Genomic DNA, 22,681 nt, shown 5'->3' with positions numbered 1-22,681 from the left:
TATTAGTAGCTTTATTATAGATTTGGGGGGGCTTTGTTATATAGCCAATCATGTCATCTACAAAGAGAGACAATTTTGTCTTCCTTTCCAATTTCTATGCTTTTTCTTTCTTTTTCCTGCATCTGTGTTTATTAGAGATACTGGTTTTGGAATTAGGGTAAAATAAAATGTATTAGAAAGTGTTCCTTCCTCTTCTATTTTCTGGAAGAGTTTGTGTAGAATTGGTACTTTTTTCCTTAAGTGAATCCACCTGGTTCTGGAGTTTTCTTTGATGGAGTACTTTAAACTACAATTCCTTTAATAACTATGTACCTATTTGGCTTATCTGTTTCCTCAAGTAAGTTTTGATAGTTTGTGTCTTTCAAGGAATTTATCCATTTCATCAAAGTTGTCAAATTTATGGGCATAAGATCATTCCTTAATTATGCTTTCAATGTCTATAGGACGTAGAGTGATGTTCTCTCTTTCATTTTTAACATTGGTAATTTGTGTCTTCTCTCTTTTTTTTCTTGGGAAGTCTGGTGACAGGTTCATCAATTTTATTAAACTGTTCAAAGAACCAGTTTGGAGTATGATTGATTTTATTCCAAATTTCTGTTTTTCAGTGTCAATGATTTCCATCTTGTATTTATTAGTTCCTTCCTTCTGCTTCCATTGAGTTCAGTTTTCTTTTCTTTTTTGTGTTTTTAAGGTGGAATTTTAGGTCATTTAAGAAATCACTGATCTGAACCATTCCTCTTTTATAATGTATGTATATCTAATTCTTTGAATTTCCCTGTAAGCAATGCTTCTGCCAAATCCCATGAATTTTGATACATCTTCCCACTTTTAATTCAATTCAAAATATTTTCTGATTTCCTTTTTTGAATGCCTCTTTGACCCATGGGTTATTTAGCAGTATGTTTGTTCAATTGCAAATATTTGGAGATTTTCCAGATATTTTTCTGTTATCGCTCTCTTGTTTAATTTCATAATGGTCAGAGAACACTATGTATGATTTCAGTTCTTTTAAATTTGTTGAGTTTTGTCTTATGGTCAAACTATGGGCTATCTCAGTGAATGCTCCAAATGTACTTGAAAAGAATATGTTCTCTACTGTCATCGGGTGAATGTTCCCTAAATGTCCATCAGAATAGTTGGCTGAGAGCGTTGTCTAGATTTTCTATATGCTTATTTGATGTTCTCTCCACTAGTAGAATCCATCACTGCAAAAAGGACAACTGGAGAGTCATCTATTCCTTCTTTCTATTGGTCTTTACCTCTTGTATTTTTAAGCTATTATCAGATACATACATATTTAAGACTGCATGTCTTCTTGGTGAACTGATCATTTTTATCATTATATTATCTCTCTTTATACCTGTAAATATTCCTTGTTCTGAAATATATTTTACCTAATACTAATATAACCACACCAGCTTTCCTTTGGTTAGTGCTTCCATGGTACATCTTTTTCCATCCTTTTACTTTTAATCTACTTATATTATTATATTTAAAGTGGGTTTCTTATAGACAGCATATAGTTGAATCTTGCTTTTTCATCCAATTTGACCATCTCTAATCTTTTAATTGATACGGTTAGACCATTTATATTTAAGGTACTTATTATATGTTTTGTTTAAAATCTATCATGTTCCACAAAATATAATAAAATGATAACAGCCTCTAAGTAAATGTTTTTTAAACTCTGGCCCACAGACCAGCTACTCTGCTGAGAACTTGAATATGGTACCTCGCTCATCTTTGTAGCATCCATAACTGGGTATCATAACCCACATTTACCAATGAAGAAAAGACGTTAGGGATAAAGTATTTGGCTCCTGAAGTTCCAGAGTTCATGACTGGCAGTACCAGAGTTAAAATACAGCTCTGCTTTACTCCAAAGCTATGTTTTTCCCATCATACAAGGCCGCCTCCCTATTAATATGATGCTGATAACAATTTTGTAAGTGGTAAAGAACTATGTAATAAAAACCAAATTGTTTTTAAAAACTCTATCATCTCCTTTATTTCTAATTGTTCCATACTTTTCTTGGCCTTTTTTTCTCTTATCCTCTTTTTTACCCTGCCTTTGGATTGAAGGTGTTTGTGTGTGTGCATTGGCAGGGGGGGGGGGCGGTTATTGTCTTCAAAGGCCAGTGTGTTTAGATTCTTCATTTGGATACACTGTTTCAAATGTAAATGATATTTTTAATAATGAAATATTTTACTTTTTTGCTATTAGATTATTTTATGTTTCTTTTTTATCTCCACTATTAAATTTTTTACTTAACCTTTTAAAAATTTAGTGGTTGCTCTTGGATTTAAGTATATATCTTTAATTAGTCAGCTTTCAAATGATATTACACCACTTTACATGTAATATAAGAATTATAGAAGTTACAACAGTAGAGCCCTTACAACAGTAAAGTCCTAATTCCTCCACCCCAATCTTCGTACTTTGTACTATGTGTCTGGAATCTTTCACTCAACATTTTCAAGATTCATCCATGTTGTAGGATGTATCAGTACTTCATTATTTTTATGGCTGAATAATATTCCATTGTATGGATATACCAGAATTTGTTTATCCATTCATCAATTAAGGGTCATTTGGGTTGTTACCACCTTTTAGCTATTGTGAATAATACTGCTATGAACATGTGTGTACAAGATTTTTTTTGAACATTTGCTTTTAATTCTTTTGGGTATATACCTAGGAATGGAATTGCTAGGTCATATAGTAATTCTATGTTTAACTTTTGGAAGAATCACCAAACTGTTTTCCACAGGAGCTTACCATTTTACATCCTCACCAGCAATGTATGAGAGTTCCAATTTCCCCACATCTTCACCAACACTTTTCATTTTCCATTTTTTGGAACTACCTAGTAGGCATTAAGTGGTATCTCATGGTGGTTTTGTTTGGCATTTCCCTAATAACGAATGAGTTTAAGCATATTTTCATGTACTTATTGGTCATTTATTTATCATCTTTGGGGAAATGTCTATTCAAGTTCTTTTGCCGATTTGTTAATCAGATTTCTCTATCTTTTGTTGTTAAGTTGTAAAAGTTCTTCATAGGTTCTTCATCCTAGACCCTTATCAGATACATGATTTTCACAAATTTTCTCCTTTTCTGGTTGTATTTTCACTTTCTTGATAATATCCTTCAATGCAAAATAGTTTTTAATTTTAATAAAGTCCAATTTCCCTATTTTCAGTTTTGTTACTCACTCTTCTGATGTCTGGAATCCAAGATCATTTGTATTTTCCCCTGTTTTCTTCTAAGAGTTTTAAGGTTTCAACTCTTGTATTTAGGTCAATGACGCATTTTTGAGTTAATTTTTGTACATGGTGTGAGGTAGGGGTCCAACTTTATTTTGCGTGTGGATGTCCAGTTGTCCTCGCAACATTGGCTGCAGATACTATTAGCTGGTCAAATGATCTTAGATGTATGTATGGATTTTATCTGAACTCTCAATTCTATTCCAATAATCTACTATATTAATTTTTAGTCTGAAATAATTATTGTTGTTGTTTTCCCTTAAGAGTAAATGGCAAGACAGAAAGTGGGTTCAGAGAGAAGATTACTCTTTCAGGAGATTTGGCTGTGATGAAAATGAGAAAGAAAGGGTATAGCCTTGCATCTTTCGTAGGCCACACACTACATCAGATTATTTGCATATAGTATTTCACTTAATGCTGATAATCCTCCAAAATTATCTCCATTTCATCAACACAGAAACTAAATGCAGGGATATTAATTAACACTCTTGCCCATGGTATATACTCTGCTGAGGGCTACAACTGCATCCCAGATCTCTTTGATTCCATACTCCACATTTTTTCCACATTACTGTTTTGTGTCCAGTTTCGGACATGAGTTTAAAGTGCCTTTTGACCCTACAGAGAGAGATTATGTAGTTGGTGTTCAAAAGTAGAGTTCTGAAGCTCAGGATAGGTTTTGAGTTAGAGATGAAAGTTTTAAAATAATTGGCACACAAGAGTAGATGAAGCCATGGGAGTGGAAGAGATCACCTAAAAAGAATATGAGAAAGCCTAGGTGTAGACTTCCAACGGAATGCCAGGGCATATTAACATTCGAGGGTTAGACAGAAAAGGAAAAGAACAGGAGACTGTATCTAGTTCACAAGGCTGAAATCCAGTGAGGGCAGGTACCAGGTCCCTCATGTTCATCCCCGCATCTCCAGTGCCTGATAAGGGTGCTACCTCATGGATGCTCAATAACTATTTCTTGAATGAATAGCTGGTTGGCCTTGAAGCTAAAGGAGAAAAAGGCTTCCAGAAGGAGACTATTCAAGAATAGTAAATGCTTTTGAAAAGTCAACGGAAGATAAAGTTTGAGAAGTAACCACTTTGATTGTGGAGTAACTGAGTAAACCCACTCCAACTAGTGGATTAAGATGTGAATGGGAGGTTAAGGATGAAAAAAAAAAGCAATTGCAGGCTACTCTTTCAAGAAGTTTGACATAGGGGAATACGAGAAATAAGTTCAGAGCTAGAGGGCTAAGCAAGTTACACGTGTTTGTATTTTTAGATGAGAAACATTTCAACTTATTTGTAAATATAAACATTAGACTAACATCCTAGTTTATAAGAAGCTGCAGTATTTTAAATAAGTAATTCATAGACACAAGAGAATTATTCCAGGGAGGGAGAAATTTATTAGACTTTTGAAAAAGAATTTCCAAACATGTTAGACCTACGTACATTGGCAGTATATACGAACTGAAGAAAGTACTGAAGAGGATAACAATAAAATAAAAAGCCTACCAAGAAAACAGAAATGACTGGTTCAAAACAATGCTAGAAAAAGAAACTGACACAAATTCTGGTACTAACGTAATCTGTTTCATTCCCAGTGTAAATATCTCATTCAAGAGGAAAAAATATCTGGAGGCTTGAGAATGCTGCTCCCTTTCACATCTGTGCAAATGCTTTAAGTGTTTTACTTTAGATTTTCTTTATTAATGTAGGTTTAGAAATTATATATTTAACATACAGAACTGGTTATGGTCAGCTTTTTACTATTCAGTTTTTACAAATTATTATTTAGGTACTTTTAGACTAGGCCTGGGTAAATTATAAAAGATTAAAAAAAAAGTGAATGTTATTAAACCAAAAAGTAAGATATAAAGTAGAATAGAAATTACCAGGCAGGGTAGAGTTCCAACATATGGGAATTAACAAGGGAAAAAATGTAATGAGAGGGCATACAGCAGGTTAAAACAAACTGAATGACCTACGCTATGCACTCCAAGTTTTAAGGGAAGTACCCAAAGAAATTAAACTTCCTGCCTCTATGAAGAACTGTAAATTTTCTGTTATTTGGGACTTTAGGATGATTTGTATGTGAGCTTGTTGTTGTATATCTTGCTTTGTTTGGTATAACTGTTTTGAGCTTGTATATTTTCCAAAGATATTTTAGCCTCTCCGAGTTGGTAGCAACCTGCAAATGACTAAATGGTACCTGGAGTAATGGTGGTGGTGATGATAATGGTATGTGTCTTCAAAGTCTTGGAAATAACCCAATTCTAGCATTGCTACAGAAATAACATATTCTAAGAGCGAAGTACTACAAGAAAAATTCTATCTCCAAAATAATAGTAGCACAAGAAACACTAAATTTCTGATCTAATACACTAGGAGTCCTTACTGAGCAAAAGCGAGTACTTACTTGAATTTGGGGGCCAGGACTCCCGGTATTCACTACTTGCCTGAGTTCTGGGGGACTTACCCCGAACCTGGGGAGCCACACAAAAATCACAAAAGTTACGATTAATGAGAGAAATTTAACGAAGAAATTTAAATCATAAAAGTGTACCTAAAGTATATACTTTTTGACCACATCTTCTTCCACGGTATGTGAAATTGGTCGTACTTACCCTAACAATAATAATGCACATTTATAAAAAGCTTTCTAGTTTCCAATATATTTTCCTATATATTTCCTCAACCAGTGCCAAACTCATTTGAGGGGGAAGAGGACGAGGAACAAGCAGTAAAGAGGGACCTGTGGGGTCAAGAACCACGATTCCTAAGATAGTTAGGCAGTTTCTAAAAGCAAGAGTTGTGGTGAACTCCCTCCCTGGACTGACTGCCTGGCCACGGTAAAGAGTCAGCTCCCCTGAGACAAAAACCAAAGAGAAAAGCAACTGTCACCTTCGGCAGGGTCTTCCATCTCAGCACTGCCTTCTCCTACACTAAACTTGGTAAGGCTAAGCTTCTCCGGGAGGTAAGAGAAACACCATAGAAAGATTACCCTTCTTTCCTGCTTCCTCTGGGTCTCCACGGCGTGCAGGCGCTCCATGAGGCTGGCGATGCCCTGCTCCAGGCTGTCGATGGTGTGGTGCTGAGGGTCGTGGCCACTGAAGCTGTTGCGCAAGCTGCGGAGGGCATCACGAACAAGCTGCAGGTCGCTGGTCTGCGGGCAAAACCGCGGTGCCATTATTACTAACCACATCCCAACCGCTGCGCTTAAGAAGATACCAGCGAGAGGTTTCCAGGATAGATCTTTCATTTTGGAAGGAGGAGGTGTGAGCTGGAGGAAATTTTCCTCCACAGAAGCAGGCTGTGTGCGCTGTTTGCCCACTAATTCCTACCTTTGGATGGCAAGTGTCCCACATCTTTACACACCCAATAGAAGCAAGAGTTAGGCAGCCGGGATATAAAAGGCCTCATCTCCTGGCAATGGCTAGGGTACTCGTCTGGCTTTAGCTGGAAGCAGCAGGTTTCTACTCAAATCCTAAGGACCTACCCCTCTGTGAGTGACTGAAGGAGCTCCTTTTCCTGCCGCGGGAAGGAGAAACCCGTTGCTTTGAGAGTTGTGACTGTTGTAATTGGTTACCTATTGTGGCAAGAAGAAAGGATGCTTGTTATAAAAGAGAATTCCAACCCAGGGTGTCCTGTCTTATTTTTCTTCTTTACTTTGATCACCTCCTGCCACAGGATATAATTACATATTTATTTAATGTCTCTGTTAGAATCTAAGCCTCATGAGTGCAGAGATTTTTTTTCCCCTTTTGTTCACTGCTGTATCCCCAATACTTGACACTGGGAAGGCACTGTTGAGTGAAGGGTGAACAAGATGGAAACCTCAGGCTGGAGGCCCCCACCGAGCCTCTGCCCAGCTACTGGAGGGCCCAAGGATGCTGCTCCAGCATCTCCTGCCTTTGCTTCAGTAATAGAAGGAAAAAGAACAATGATTAATATTTTCTGAGCCTAACTCTGTGCCATGTGGATCTCCCGGGACTGTGTTTAATTACTTAGCAGACTATCTTATGTATTCTTCATAATGACAGAGAAGGCCACTGTTATTAACATTTTACAAATGAGCCTTATCTCTCAGGCTTGGAAGCTAATAAGCAAATTAAGGTCACACAATGGCAAACAAGTGATACAGCTGGCTTCTGAAACCAGATTTTCTTATCCCGGAACTTATACTCTTAACGTCCTCACCAAAGAGCCTCCTGACAAACCGACCTGTGGCCTTGGTTCAGCCCTGAGTCAGAAACAGAATCTCCCTCGTTGCCCTCGTGACTGTGGGAGGGAGACCCCAACTTGTAGGTTACCTCCTCTGCCTCTCTTTTCATACAGTGGGCCAAAAGGACATCTTTGTGTTCCAGCTCCCGCTCCAGATCCACCTGCAAATCAGACACTAGATCAGAAAAGGATTCCTTCAGGTCAGAGGGGCAGGAAAGTCGGCGGCCAGACACGTTCCCACCCGCTGGTAACTGGCCTCAGAGAGTTTCCGAAGTGCTTCCTCCAGCTTGGCCTGCTGCTGCTGCAGGAGGCGGTCCTTCTGCCCCAGCTCCTTCTGCAACAAGAGACAGAGCTTTCAGATGCAGGGCAAAGCCAAGGACATCCAACAGTTCACCTTCTGTGATGCACTTTCCACCTGAGAAGCACAGAGCCTCAGAGGGAACAGTCCCTTCCTGGAGCTTCCCGGGAAGACATTACACACCGTAGTGGCCACACACAGAGCAGGATTCTGGGAAAGGTAAGGAGGAATGGAACAGCCTTTTGTAGGAGGACCGCTACGTGCCACCCATGCTGGTTACAGACAGAAGGGAAGACTGAACGCAAGGTTCCAAACTCTTAGTTCTGTGTTCCTTCTCCTAACCATGCTATCTTCAGGATCAGTGAATCAAGGGAACCCAGGAAAGGACTTCCTTACAGAAATTAAGGATGACAGAGTACTTAAGAGCTCTTTGAACAACAGCAACAATAGATTGTTCATAAAAGGTCAGGTGGAAATTACTTCCAAACTGATACACAGTCTTACTTTATATTCTCCCAAGAGCCGGTTCCTCTCCTCAAGCTTTCTCTGCAGATCCACCTGCAAGGAGGATAAGAAAGCATTCACTGGCATGGAGGGTATCTGCCAACCCGGCTGGAAACCAGCTACTTCGTAACTGGAGTTGATGCTGGCAGTTACAGCATACATCACAGAGAGGGTACGGCTATGGTAAAAAAACACATAGCTGCTCTCCGTGTCTTTAGTGAGGTAATCAGACTGTAGAACCAAGATGCAGCCTCAGTGTCTCAGTGTCCTCAAAGCTGAAGGGGTCAAAGCCTTCATCTAGAAACAGAGAGGAGCCTGATGGGGAACAAAAGAACTGCAGACTCCGAGGGCAGGCATCACAGAAGTAAGATGAGAGAAAACAGGATGGCAGATCTAACAGGACTTCACGCCATATGCTATTTTGCTACTGGGCTCAGTGAAGTCCAAGTTCACTCTTTCAACTCACGTTCTGGTTGTGCAGCTCATCTCTGTCCATATTTGCCCTCAGTAGTTCTTGTTTGAGCTGAAGGACAGATGTGTCCTGCTGAGTCAGCCTCTGCTGCAAGGCATCCTGGGAAGAAAGCACAGTCACTACTGGTCCCAACTCATCAATCAGCCAGTTGTTACTAAACCCCCTACTGTATATCTAGCACTGGTTCTGGCAAACTGGGAGACAGACAGAGCGCCACAAGGAGGTGAGCGGGGATTCTTCTGTCCCCTTCCAGGACACCAAAGGAGAATCCTACCCACTGTCCTACCGAGCTGACCGAAGCCTGATTTTCCCTCCACCCATTAAGCGCCCCTACCTCCTGCTGCGTTGTTGGCAGCACGGTGGACTAGAGGGAGAATGAGTGGCCTTTGGGATCAGACAGAACAAGACTCAAATTACATGTCTACCACCTGCTTTTGTGACAGTGACCTTGGACAATGCACTTTCCTCCTTCCCTCCCTGGCTTTCTCATCTGTGTCTTGGGCCAATAAATACTCAGTCTAGATGAGCATTTCTTCCTTCTTCTTTTCTGCTAAGTCCCTATTTCCTAGAGGGCTGGGCTCTATCACTGCCTGACACCCAGGTCATATAGGAGCCCCGGAATTGCTCCCACCCCTCCTTCCAGAGCCCTGCTCCTGCCCTGCTTCCACTGCCTTCCAGTGCCGAGTCTGGACCGGGACTGGGATTCTGCTTCCATGCTCAGAACTGTTCTGAGACTGATGGTTCCTCTTCCCAGGGTCATCGGGTCTTAACAGCTTTAGGCTCTCTTTCTCTCAGCTTGGACCATCTTGGTTCCTACCAGGCCTAAGAAAAGGCAGGGCTGCACACACTTAAAAGCATCAGCTATGACACAGTCCTCCAGCCACAGCATTTCAAATGGAACGAATGGACTGGAGCTACATCCCAGCATGTTTGCCCTGACTTTTCCCTCCTTACAGACTGCAAAGAAATGAGGGCAGGCTCTGGAGAATGTGGGAGCCCATTCTTAAGTATGCTGTCTGCATGACAGTTCATGGTAAGGTGGTCTAAGATGCCCTTGGCATCAGTGGTTCAGAGTAACATTTCCCAAAGCGTGCTCCACGGGATGTTAACAAGCGTTACACAGAAAAAGCACTTCTGTGGTTAATACTCCAAATTTTTTTAAGGCCAACCTCTCTATGACAGACCTTCTCTCATCCTTTAATATGTTGTTATTCACTGTGATTCTTTAAGCCTGTAGGGCATTTCTCAAATTTACTTATGCGTGGAACATGCTGTTCTCTGGAGTATCTCAAGGGACTAAGGCTACAGAATAGACATTGGAAAACGCTGCTGAGTTATATTCTAGTCTCGCCCATGAAATGAGTGTAGGGAAGAGAGCAAATGCAGCAGCTAAAGAGCATCCTTTTCCACTACTAGGTATTTGTGTAACACATATGCTTCCATTTGGATGAAATAACATATATTCAAGATTATTAGCTAGATCACTGTTTATATTAGCAAGAGACTGGAAATAACCCATAAAACTATCAATAGGAACTGACTAAATAAATGATTATGTATACACATACTGGAATACTATGCAGCCCCCAAAAAGACCTAGAAAAGTCTTTATTACTGAAATAGAATGATCTCTAAGATACATTGCTAAGCAAAAAAGGCAACGTGTCGAGCTGAATTTATAGCATACCATTATTTTGGGGAAAATTGTATACATCCATATTTGGTGACAACTGTTGCCTCCAGGAAAAAGAACTAAGTGACTGGGAGGACAGGGCTGGAAGGCAGACTTCTCAAGGATTATTCTTTGATACTTTTTAAAATATTTTTTAATGAATAGTATCTGTAATTGAGCAGCTTTGAACTCAAGTAGATGATTCTTTGATACCTTTTTAACTGTAAACCATTTGAATGTTACTAACTATTCAAAAACTAAGTAAATTACAATTTTAAGAGTATATTCTTCTTTAGAAATGAAGAAAACTGACCAAAAACTGAGAGGGAAGGAAACTGTAAAAACTGATTGTTTTCACATATAGACACAATCAAGGTGGCAGAGGGGCGTGACCATGAGTCATAACCACCAGAAATAAGCCTCAGCAAAACAAAGGTATATTCCTCAACCTGTCTCACTTCCCGTCCACAAAGTCCTCTCTTTCCTAGTAGCACAGAGCCTGTGAAGTGCACATCAAATGTACATCAAATGGACACCAGAAAAGACTGCAGGACCCACCTATCACACCAGTACCCATGCACCCACTGCTTTACGTTGTAGAGAGTTTATTTAAAAAGTCAAATGTCTTTCTTTTTTACCTTTATCCCCTGTAAGTTTCTGGCTTCTTGTTTATATTTCAGCAGCTCTTTCTGCAAACCAAATATAGTTAGATCAGATGGTAGCAGCTGGGTTGCTTCAGAAGCATTACCTCATCCTGTCAGTACGAACACATAGCTCAGATAACCATTCCAAGAAAAATCAACCCTCAATGGAGACAGAAGGCAGGTTTGGTCCAACAAACAGTAAAGGCTGACCCATAGGAACAAATAGGGCCCATTCCATTCTTCCCTATGGCCCCCAGGCTCAGTGGCCCAGCTGCCCAGCTCAACCACCCATGGTTTTTCTTGCCAAGAAAGAAGATATCATACATTCCCATAGGCTCTCATTCTTATGTTTAACAATCTTCACCGACAGGAAAACTTAATCGTAATCATCTAAATCCCTCTTACTGAAATATATGATCATATCTTAATATGCCTACCTCCCAATTTCATGAAATAATGATCTTCAGGTTTAATGTTCAGAAAGAGTTTGTATGCTTTTGTTCTCCAAAAGGGTATTGTTCTTTACGGACCACATGAAAACATATTTAGTCCAGTAATAAGATACTAGGTAGTTAACCCTCCCTTACAATAGATTAAATATATGTATATGATTGTCACTAGGAAAGAGACTTTAGGAGGAACACCCATAACTCAGACTCCACTTTCTTCTTTTCCTATTGCATCGCATCAAGAGTTTGGAATTAACGTGGCTAAAATGGGGATTCACAGATGGGCTTCAAAGTTACTCCAGTCAAAACTCAAGTCGGTGAGTGGGTGTGCATGCATATTTCTGGGGAGAGGATTAGTGGCTTCAGTCATATGCTTATGACTTCAGAAAAACTAAGACCCATTGACCTGAAAGAATCCTGAGAAACATTCATTAAAAAAGACCATACTGGACCATAGTTAATAATACTGTACTGTGTATTTGAAAGTTGCTATAAGAGTAGATCTTAAAAGTTCTCCTAACAGGAAAAAAAAATGTGTAACTATGCATGGTGACAGATGTTAACTAGGTCTATTGTGTTTATTTCACAACATATACATATATCAAATCAGTATGTTGCATGCCTGAAACTAATATGATGTTACGTCAACTATTAAAAAAAGACCATATTGATATTCGATCCATTTTTATTTTAATTAAAAAAGATAAACAATAAAACATTTCAAGCACAGAAAGATGTAAGCAATAATGACATAGATACCTATTACTCACCACCAAGATTAAAAAGGTATTACCCTTTTGCCATGTTTAGGACCCATCTCTCTTTCAATTAAAGACGTAATAACAGACACAGCTGAAGTCTTAAGTCTGCATCCCTTCCCCTCTCCCCACTACCGTCCTGAAGCTGGTGTGTAACTTTTCCAAAATTTTTTCAAAGGATAAAATGTGCATTTCCTGACATACCTTGAGGTCCTGATTCTCCTCCACACTCTGATCCAGACGGCTTTGGATTATAATCTGAATATAAAGCAAAAAGAGATGGTTCTGTGCCTACACTGTACAGTTCAGAAGTCATTCATTCAACAAATGTTTATTGAGCAGTTACTGCTTGCCAGCCCTGTACCGTGGCTGCAAAGGACAGGAAACAGTCCCTGGCCCCTAGTGGGCGCGTGCCCAGGGTGGAGCAAGCGGATGAACGTGGGCAAAGCTGAGAAGGAGTGTGTGTGTTGTGTGCAGGGGGTTGGGCAAGGGGCTGGGCAATGAGAAAGAGAGATGACAAGAGCTGGAGCTGGCGGGGAGATGGAGCAGGGTCATGAAGGGCAAGGGGGAATTGATGAAACGTTTTAGGCAAAGGGATGACAAAACAAAGTTTGCTTTGAAGTGCCAACTAAAAATTGGCACTTGCCACCTGCCGCTACAAGGATTAAATCACGAACCACCGCAGCCACTGACCTTCAACACACCCTGAAAGGGGTGCAGGGCAGAGATGAGGAATGAGGCGCTCTGTGCTCTGCGAAAAACTGGCAGAACAGGCCTTCAGATAGACATTTTCAGGAGAAGATTTTATGACCCCAAATTCTTGCATCTCCTCATAGCTAGAAAGGCACTAAAATCATTCATGGTGACATCTGCTCCTCGTGACCAACAGCAAGCCTCTGCCTAAATGTGTGCGTGACTGCACGTACCTCCCTTCACTAAAATCACATATAATACTGACACACACACACCCCACCACCTCTCCGGAGCAGTTCCTCAGAGCTCTCTGAGACGCCATCTCCCAGGCTACAGTCCTCATTTTGCCCCAAACAAAACTTAACTCACAACTCTCACATTGTGGGATTTTATTTCATTTGACTGAAGGTACAATATTCTTGCTATTTTATCGAAAATGAATTAGGGGAGGACAGAAGAGGAACCAGGAAAACCAGTTAGAAGGCCGCTAGAATACTGGATGAAGGTCTGAATGAGGGGAGTAGCTGGAGTAGAGGACGGAGAAAACTGGATGAAGACACTTGAAAAGTAAACGGATAAAGCTTTCTGGTTCAGTGGATATGCAGGGAAGGGTCACAAAGGATTCAAGGATGGAATTCAGACTTGCTTTGGGTATTTGGGTAGAACGATAGTGATAAAAAAAAAAAAATAGAACCCTAAAGGACAAGTAGTTTTGGGGGTGGGAAAGACAGAAGGGAGAGAAAGCTGTTTAATTTAGGACTCATTGAAATTGAGATGCTTGTGGGACGTATAAGTGGAAATAATCAACAGGCAGTTGCATTTACAAATGCAGAACTCCGTGGAGAGAGCTGAGCTGGAAATAAACATTTGAGCGACAACATATGAGACAGGTGGGAAGTGAGTGAAGCCACTATCAACTAAAAAAATATGCACAACCTAAAAGTGGAGAATTATGTTTTATTTGGTGGACAAAACTGAGGACTTAAGCCTAGAAAACAGTCTCTTAGACAGCTCTGAGGGACTGCTCCAAAGAGGTAAGGGAGGAGCCAGGATATATAGGAGTTTTACAACAAAAACCAGGCAGTCAGAACATCAAGGAATTACTGTTAATTAAAGAGAACCTATTCTAGGTTTCTTCATTGATTTCCGCTTGGAGGAAGTACCGGGGACCTCTTGGGAGCTGAGCATGCGCTCTACCACTTGAGTTATACCCTTCCCCAATTTAGCGCTGTTCTATGCATGGGAAGATGCAAGCGTCTGGGCTCATTGAAATCATTCCTTTGATCTGCACTTTAACTATCAAGCGCCAGTGTCCTCCTTTTCTTCCACCCTGAGTACCCTCAGGATGCACAGTTGGGGCTGCAGTGGCTGCTGTCTTGATGGCCGTAACATCCTTTGCTTACTGCTATGGCAGGGAATATTTTTCATCCACACCATGGAAGCAGATAAAATCCAGGTGAACGTATAAAATAGAAGAGGGCCCAGAGCAGAACCCTGAGAAGCAGCAGCATTTAAGGCACAGGCAGAAAAAGAGAACCTTCAAAGGGGACCTGAATGTAAACTCCATGAGGATAGGGGCTGAGGTCTGATTTGTCATTAGCGTGTCTCCAGCTCTTTGAAACAGGGTGTGGCACATAGTCAGCATCAAGAAATATTTGTGGAAGGAAGGAAGAGTAGTCAAAAATAGATGAGGAAGACAAGGAGAGCTGAAGTCAGGAAGCAGAGCATTTTAAGAAGATGCAGATGAGTGTCAAATGCTAAAATAAATCAAATACACAAACCAGATTATTCACAAAAGAAGGAGCTCACCAATTGTTCCTCGGGATTGACTCCTGGTTCACAGAGGGCCAAGGGCCTCTCCTGTTCATCTTCGGGTAGGGATCCATTGAGCAGTAAGGCCTGAATGATCACAAAGGCAGAAAAATACTTAATTCCCATCAGATGACAGAGGATAGAGTTGGGCTTGGTAAGCTGAACCCAAAATGAAACCACAACCAGGCTTCCTCTAGAAATCTCCTTGGTAATCTTGGACCCTTAGATACCTGCAGTTGCTCATCTTGGATCTATCTGGAGTGCCTTTTGTCAGGCCCATCCTCCAGGCCTCTTTCATCTCTCTGGACACACCTGAATCCTCTGCTCCAAGGCTCCTTGGCCCCATAAAAAATTCTAAAAATAAGCCTTCCTTTCAGAAGTGACATTTCAAACCAGAGCTATTCAAACTGAATTTTACCAGCTGGAAAGTGAACTGAAAGCAGTGTAGAATTATCCGGGCTTAGAAAAATTTATTACAAGGAATTATTTGGAATACAGTTAGAACACTGACTTGGGTTTGTTTGTCCCACTCCCCTTTTTTTTTAGGGGGGGTAATTAGGTTTGTTTGTTTATTTTTTAATGGAGCTACTGGGGATGCATTCTACCACTGAGCTACACCCTCCCTCTGATTGAAAAATTCTGCATTTTTGCTTCTTAAGGTAATCTGGATAGAACAAGAAGGAAAAAAATACTTGCAGAGAGATGCCCTCATTCATTTCAACTTCTCACAACAAGCTGTTTCCATTAGAATATGGGGGAGGAAGGGTGCAGGTTTACCCTGAAGTTAAGGAAGCTCAAACCTCAGGGCCCCACCCTGTATCTAACATTGCATTCGAATCTGTAATCTTATTCTTAAAGAAGGCCCCCCAAATGGTATACTTTAGGACTCACAAAGCTGGGATCCACCCCTGCAGGTAGGTATCATGAGACCTATTATAAAGCTCAGTGAAAGATTTAAAAATCTATTGTCATTCTGTATCACAGTTTTTTTCTCAATCCAATCCCAAGGAGAAGAGATACACAGAGTTAAATCTTGTTTCACTAAATATAAAACTAATTACATCAAATGTTGGTATTGAAAACATTTTAAAATCCAGCCACCAGCTGGTCTACCAAGCACTAATTAATAAAATTTTCATCAATCAGATGAACTTGGTTATCCCATGGAGTCATGGAAAAAGGTACAAACAAGTGCGAGGAGCCACAAGGCAGCAGGGAGCTAGGGAGAGCGACATTTCAGAAATACCAACTAATGGCAAAGTGTTCATGGGGCTCCAAAAAGGTGCACTAAACAAATCAGAAAGGCTGAGCATGCAACTCGGTCATCACTGGAAGAGTTAAGAAGCCCAGTGGATGCTGTGAGCCTCATTGTATTCTGTGATGGAACTGAATTCTCATTGTGATCCTGTGGCTGTGAATTAAAACTCCTCTGTTTGCACGGAGCATTAGGATGCTGACTTTCTGCCTGTTGATTCTCTTCTTTTTTTTCTGTCTAAGCTGCCATCGGATTTCTCCCACACTGAAAAATGCAAACCAAACTGATGGATATCTCTGTTCACGTAATGAAAGTATCGTGAAAAAAAGAAAAAAAAATCTAGTTGAGGGTAATCCCAAAGTTCTCCATGCTTTAATCCTTCCTATTAAAGGACAGCACACAAAAACCATTCCATTAATCAAATCGTTCCTTAATGGAGAGACAGAAAAGGGAACTAAAAGGGAGACATTTTGAAAATACAGAGCAAATGGGGGAAGATCGACAACTCCCCTCGGGAATGTTTAGGCAGTAAACATTCCTCCAGCCCTCCGGGTTCCTGGGGCATACATTATGCAAACTGTTTCACCACAGCACCAACCTCCTCCTTTCTTTAGGAACGCTTTGTGCCGCCACCCTGCTGCTGGCTGGCTGGGAGCACACCCTCCACCGCCTGCCCTGCCAGAGCTGCTCGCATAATGTGAGCTTTGTTACGTGCCCATAAATATTTGACGATCCAGAAGCGGTGCCATTCCCAGCACAAACAGGAAGGAACACTTTTAGGCAATTTCAGGGTCATCGGAACACTACAAGGGCTCCCCCAAACACAGACAGGCACTCAAAGACAGAGGATCGCGAGGGTCATTCAGGGTAGAAACGAAGTCAAGTGGGTCAGTTGGCCTCTGGGGGAGATGTGCCAGCACTGAAGGTAGAGGGAAAACTGAAGGGCTTTGTTGCCCAAGGAAAACCTCTTCTACCTGATCGTTACGCCTTGGCATCCGCCTGCAAAGGCATTAAGGGTGAGCTAAATCCCTTGGCTGGACTCAGGCGGAGACCTGTGGCATTACTGGCATTGACAGCCTTCCTGCTGGAGAATTCCTAGGAGTAAATCCCAGACTCCTCACAGTACCATTCTTTGGTGAAAGCTGCAACTGCAGGTGTGTAGCTACAGACAGGGGAGAAACCCATCCATGAAGCAGAGAGCCAGGGTCAGGGTCCGGGTCAGGTAGGGCTGGATATGGCTCCCAAGACAAGAGTCCGTGAAATCCATCTAAGAGGACTCAGGTGTAAGGAACTTTCTCCTCTTTGGGCCCTACTCCCCATCTAAACTTTGACTGCATAAGAAACTGAGTCAGGTTATTTTCAACTTAAAAAATAACCAACAATTGGCGTACCAATGACAAACTACAGGGGAAAAGCTACCTGTAATCCAGATATCATTTTCTTGGCTTCCTCCATTTCTTTTTCCAAATGTTCTTGTTGTTCCAACAGCTGTTCTTCCCATGAAGTCTCCAGGTAGGTTCCAGGGCTGCCTGGTCGCCAGTCCCGGGATAATGGAGAGTCTGTCTCCTCTAGAAAGTGAAAGGGGCTAGTACAGTTCATGTTGAAGAAGACTGAGTTTCGGGCACAAAGCGTTCGCAGTCCTCTGTTCACAGGCTCAGGTCACCTGCCTTCTGAACCTGCCCTCACTGCACAGACCGGACTCTCCACCAGGTGGGGTTGTGAGACATAAAGAGCTGGCCATTAACTCGGACTCCGGGCTCAGGGGAGCAATGCTTGCTCTGTTAGGGAGATCTAGCCTCTTTAAGAACATTAAGGAAGCAATAAAGCTCCCTCCCTGGGCGTCTTGGTATGGGACAGATTTTTTTGGCATTCTGAGAGCTTGATGCTGCCAGGCACAAAGGGGAAGCTGTCAGATGCAATGAAAACAAAACTCCTGGAGCTTCAGAGGGGAGACCTCTGCTCAAATTCCTCTGACCATTTTATCACACTGAACCCCTTTCACACATAACACTGTGTGAGTCACAAAGGAAGCAAACCAGCAAAAGGATCCTTGTGCAAACCGTTTCATCTCTCTCCCCAGTTTTGCTTAATATTCCTACCTTTATAGTCTCTTTGCTCTGATTTCACTCATAAAAATGAATGTAATAAGTATAATCCTCTGGGTTGTTGTGATGATTCAATGAGGTAACTGATGCGCAGGGCCCAGCGGGGCCCGGCCCAGAGCACACACTCCCTCTTCCTCCCCAGGGTCCCAGGAGTGTCTGACTCAGTGACATGATGGACTCTTCGGTATAATGCCAGGGCTAGATGGGGTGTGCAATAAAGGAAGAATTTAATTCCACTCTTCCTTCTGAGGGCTTCGGTTTCATCCTATCCCTATAGGTGAATAAAACTCTATCCAAATCACGCATTTTGCTTCTTCCATGCTTTCCTCCGTGTTTATGTAAGAAAAAGGAGGCCGACTGAGATTGAGGAAGGAGATGTCTGAACAAAGGCAACTCTTTGTAGCCTTTCTGTAGCCCTCATACCGAGTCTGATGCAGACCTGCTCTCTGCTGAACATCCTCACAGACACCTCCACTCCTATTACACATTCCTGGCCCTAATTTAAGTTAGGGAAGTAATGAAGTTATAACAGAAACTGTTTACTCGAGTAAGGCTTCAGACTGTTCCAAAGTCATCTCCTAATTCACAGGTAGCCAGGACTTTTGACAGCTGGGATATCAGAAGTGACAATCTGTGAGAAGATAACCACGCAGACTGATTCGAGCCCTCCAGAGCAGAGCCTGCACGCACAGACTATGGAGGGGGAAGGGGGAAGGAGGGACTTACAGGCAGATAGTCAGGACCCCCAGCCCTTCAAGCTGAAGGCTGTTCCTTGAACCAACCCAGGCAGGCTGAGAAACAGTACCTGTTCTGTTCTCTATTCCTTCAGTGGGAATAATCACAAAGTCTGCCTTCTCCTCCAACTGGGTTATAATGGATTCGCTCTTTGCACTGTGGATAGGACTTGGGGAAGTCAAGCTGTGACCAAAGGAAAAGAGAGAGAAACAATTACTACGAACCGCTGCTTAGAAATCAGCTTTCCTAATTTATCTCAGGCACATGTTCTTATATATCTCACTCCTACTGCCTAGCACAGTGCCTGGCCCACAAAAACAAGTATTTGTCAAGTGAATAATGAACCTGTTGAATGAATGAAATGAATGTTGAATGAGTGAATGACTCAGTCCTAGGAAGTCTTTTCCACAACGAGGCTGCCTTTATGCCTAATTCATCGAGAAGAGATTGATCATATGGATGGGTAATCTAGCATTTTAAAGAACTTCAAGTTTGGTTTGGCTTTTTGTTTTTGTTCTTTTTCACTTAACCACCAGCACCACCACCTCCTCCTCCACGATCATCCCTGGGCTCAAGTTCAGAGACTGATACAGTATGTGTTCTAGTAGTTTTGGGAGCTGGAAGGAAAATCTATTTCCAATGCATTGATCTTTCACAGACATATGCAATACCAGCAGAGTTATCATGGCAGATTAGCTCTGAGCTGATCCCAAAGGAGGGGACAGTGTGGAGGGTGCCTCAGTGGGGAGAAACTGCTGGAGTGTGGACAGTGCCAGGCTAGGCAAAGGGGCAGCGACGTATCAACAAAGCTAGGATGTGATCCAGAAAAGGGTAATACGTCAAAAGGGGAAAAGACCTGCTAGGGGATGGTAGAAGCTTATTTGATTTGCTGTCATCAAAGAGATTCATATCCTTGCCATGCTATTTTCAAATTGTCATCAGAAATCTCACAACAACCCTTAAGTTCTAATATAACTACAAGCCTCAGAAGGAACTGTTTGGATTTTTAGGGAAGTGGAATTTTAAATCTCTGGAAGTAAATCTACAAGACATGAAGGGACAGTGAGGCTGACGCTTCTGTCTGAAGGGCCCTCTTTCTCTGCACTGCACCTTGAGAACATCAGTGCTGAAACAATCTCAGGGGTTGTGGGGTCTACAGGCCCAGCCCCCTCCCAGGAATTCTTTCCAAATCCATCACCCAGACAACAGTGAAAGTGTCTCGGATTCACTGACCCACTTAATGTGCCCCTGAAGTCTCCCAGGCTAATCCTCACAGCCACGATCAGGAGTTAACATTTCATCTTCCTAGAAACCAGGAAAAACAAGAGCCAAGCACAGTGGAGGTAGTCAGAGAATTCAAAATCTCTGACGCAGCCTGAGGACTAAGTGTCTCAACCTCCTCATTGTCCAGTTTAGGGCTTCGGTGGGAATGACCTCAACCACTAATACATTCTCATCCTTACTAGAACCACAGCAAAAATGTTAGTTTTTTGCTTCTCCAAATTAAAGAAAGTTGCTTAAGTCTATCTATAGCTCTAAAACCTGAACAGGCAAGAGGGTGGAGGGAGGCAAGAAGTGGTGTTTAGAAAAGGTAATTGCTTTATAGAACTCTCTTATCCATCCTTCACCACGTGGGCACTCTGACTTCCAGGCCAACATGAATTAGCTGCTGGAAAAGCACCAGTCTAAGGGTACTATGTCATTTATAAGAACAGATTTATGACTTTTCAGGCCTCAGCATCCGCCTTCTTACAGAAACGGGGATCCAAGTGCAGGAGGAGGCCTGTACCAGCTGCTCCTCGTCAAGAAATGATAAGACAACACTTTCTCAGATGACAAGGTGCAATGGCTGACATGTTCCACTGCCTGCGTTTGGCGGGACCACACTGGGTACGTGTGAGACGGAGCGGGGTTGGGGTGGGAGGAGCGGTGTGAACCTAGGATGCGGGAAAACTGCTTTCCTGAAAGCAGAGACGCATGCTCAGCTCCATCGGCTCCCTCCTAAGTGAGCCATCTCCCATATAAGGGCAGGAGGAGGCGGACGTCTGCACATATCCAACCCCACTGGGGGAGTGGCAGAGCAGGCAAAGGAAAACAACATTTCTCTTTCTTGAACTGGGGCTGCCAGTGTGTGAGGCCGCAGAGAGGTAAAGCCACTAAACTAACTGGCCAAGTCACAAGAGAAAGGATCTGAGGAAGAAAATTCCGGAGGTGCATATCAGAACAGGCACCTTGCTGCCTCCCCAAGAACCTCGGGATGAGGATGGTACATGAGTCAAAGAAAAGTATTTTGTTGCTAATTAAGTATATGATTTACGCTCTCCCTGACTAGCTTAAAACCCCTATTTTATAAACAAGTAATCCCCTACTTGCCATCATCTTAAGTCAGGGAACAAGTGATTACAAATCAAGTCTGCCTGATATATTCTTAATTCCCACAGGTCTAACGTCTCTCCACTCTCAATGTATCAGACAAGCAATCTCCCAACAAAGATACCTCCAAATTAGAATCAATTAAAAAAAAATGGGTAATGGGCAATAAGAAAGAGTTCTGTCCCCTCCTGAAGTGCCCTCCTCCAGCAGAGACAAGGCAGGGTAAAGGGCCACTCCTTCCCCTATGCTGGTTGCAGCTTCCTAAACCTACTGTATTTTATAATCCCAGACCAGCAGCCCGTTCTCCCCGGTATAGCGCCCCCACAAAGCCCCGTCTGTCTCTGGTCAACAGCATCCTCCAGTCCTGACCCTGCTCCCACCCGTGAGCCCCACCTCCAAAGCCAAAGTGGCTTCAGCTCACCATTTGACCTGCGTCCCTCCCATGGTCTCCCTCCTGGCTCCGGCTTCAGCAAGTCGGCTTCCCTGGGTGAAGTGGGAGGCTGAGAGTCACAGCGCTCCCCAATTCGGGCATGTCTCCCCGCGCTGGGGCCCGAAGGACGACTCCACGGGCAGGCCAACTACCAGAGCCGCTTGCCCCGGTCCCAGGAGAGAGTCGGGAGCACAGAGAAGCAGGCGTCTCGGCCCCAGAGACGGGGATGCTGAGGCGCGCTGTCCCGGCAGCTCAGACACTGCCGCAGCCCGGCCTCGGCGGAAGCCGCCTCCCCTCGCAGGCTGCGGGTCCTTGGCAGAGGCATCGTGGTCTCCGCGGCCGCGCGGCTCCGGGCGCGCCCCTGGGCGCAGGCATCTCAACCCATCTCCAACCCACCGGAGAAACGCTGCCCGCGGATCCGGCTGCGCGGTCGAGTCCTGGGCTGGCGGCGATCGCAGCCCCGCACCGCCTCCCCAGGCCCGCCCTCCCGCCGCCCTCCCCCGCTTCCCAGGCTGTCACACGCGGCCAGGCAGCGCCGTGCTCGGACCCAGGCGAGCGCTCGCCCAGCCGACCGAGCTCGGGGCAAAGCAGGGCGGGGGCAGGGGCGGGGCTGCGGGGCCCAGTGGCAGCCCCCGGCGAGGCAGGGGAGGGGCGGCCGGTCCGCAGAATTAAGGGAGGGGTCTGTGGTCCCTGCCAGAAAAGCCCAGAACTGAAAGGCGTGCCTTCTCTCTGACCCCTGCCTCGGTGGGCACTGGGGTCAGTGTGGATCTAACGCGGCTCCTCGCGGGAGGGGCTCCCCCAGAAACCTGCCGAACGCTCGTCTCCCCCCACCTTCCCCTTGGGCGTTTTGTGTGTTCTTTTTTTCCAACTAAGGATCGTTTCGCGGGGATATGCTAAGAGGCTGGCCCGAGGTGAGGTCTAGGAAGCAACAGGCGGGCAGTCGGACAGGGCTTTGCCAGGGTGTCTCTCAAGGAGCAGGGGGAGGGGATTAGACAT

At 43.3% G+C, this 22,681-nt stretch overlaps 1 protein-coding gene across 3 annotated transcripts in view; it reads right to left on the bottom strand.

Annotated features, from left to right (window-relative positions):
- The window catches only part of DIXDC1 (DIX domain containing 1), a 71,222-nt gene that overhangs the window by 10,097 nt on the left and 38,444 nt on the right, over positions 1-22,681 (bottom strand). For 2 of the 3 annotated variants that reach the window (XM_010986021.3, XM_010986015.3), the window contains 12 exons: positions 18,953-19,065; positions 17,462-17,610; positions 14,785-14,874; positions 12,487-12,540; positions 11,070-11,120; positions 8,754-8,858; positions 8,288-8,341; positions 7,742-7,819; positions 7,575-7,646; positions 6,761-6,850; positions 6,266-6,427; positions 5,681-5,747 (listed from right to left, as the gene is read on the bottom strand). In XM_010986021.3, coding sequence (XP_010984323.1) covers positions 5,681-5,747; positions 6,266-6,427; positions 6,761-6,850; positions 7,575-7,646; positions 7,742-7,819; positions 8,288-8,341; positions 8,754-8,858; positions 11,070-11,120; positions 12,487-12,540; positions 14,785-14,874; positions 17,462-17,610; positions 18,953-19,065 — 1,085 coding nt within the window. Of the gene's footprint in view, positions 1-5,680; positions 5,748-6,265; positions 6,428-6,760; positions 6,851-7,574; positions 7,647-7,741; positions 7,820-8,287; positions 8,342-8,753; positions 8,859-11,069; positions 11,121-12,486; positions 12,541-14,784; positions 14,875-17,461; positions 17,611-18,952; positions 19,066-21,676; positions 22,143-22,681 lie in introns of those variants that run through there. The other variant, XM_010986025.3, reaches the window with a different exon arrangement.

This window comes from Camelus dromedarius, chromosome 34, assembly GCF_036321535.1.
Source record: "Camelus dromedarius isolate mCamDro1 chromosome 34, mCamDro1.pat, whole genome shotgun sequence".
NCBI classification, from domain to species: Eukaryota; Metazoa; Chordata; class Mammalia; order Artiodactyla; family Camelidae; genus Camelus; species Camelus dromedarius.
The sequence above is the reverse complement of the archived record's forward strand: the minus strand, read 5'-3'. Positions and strand labels throughout refer to the sequence as shown.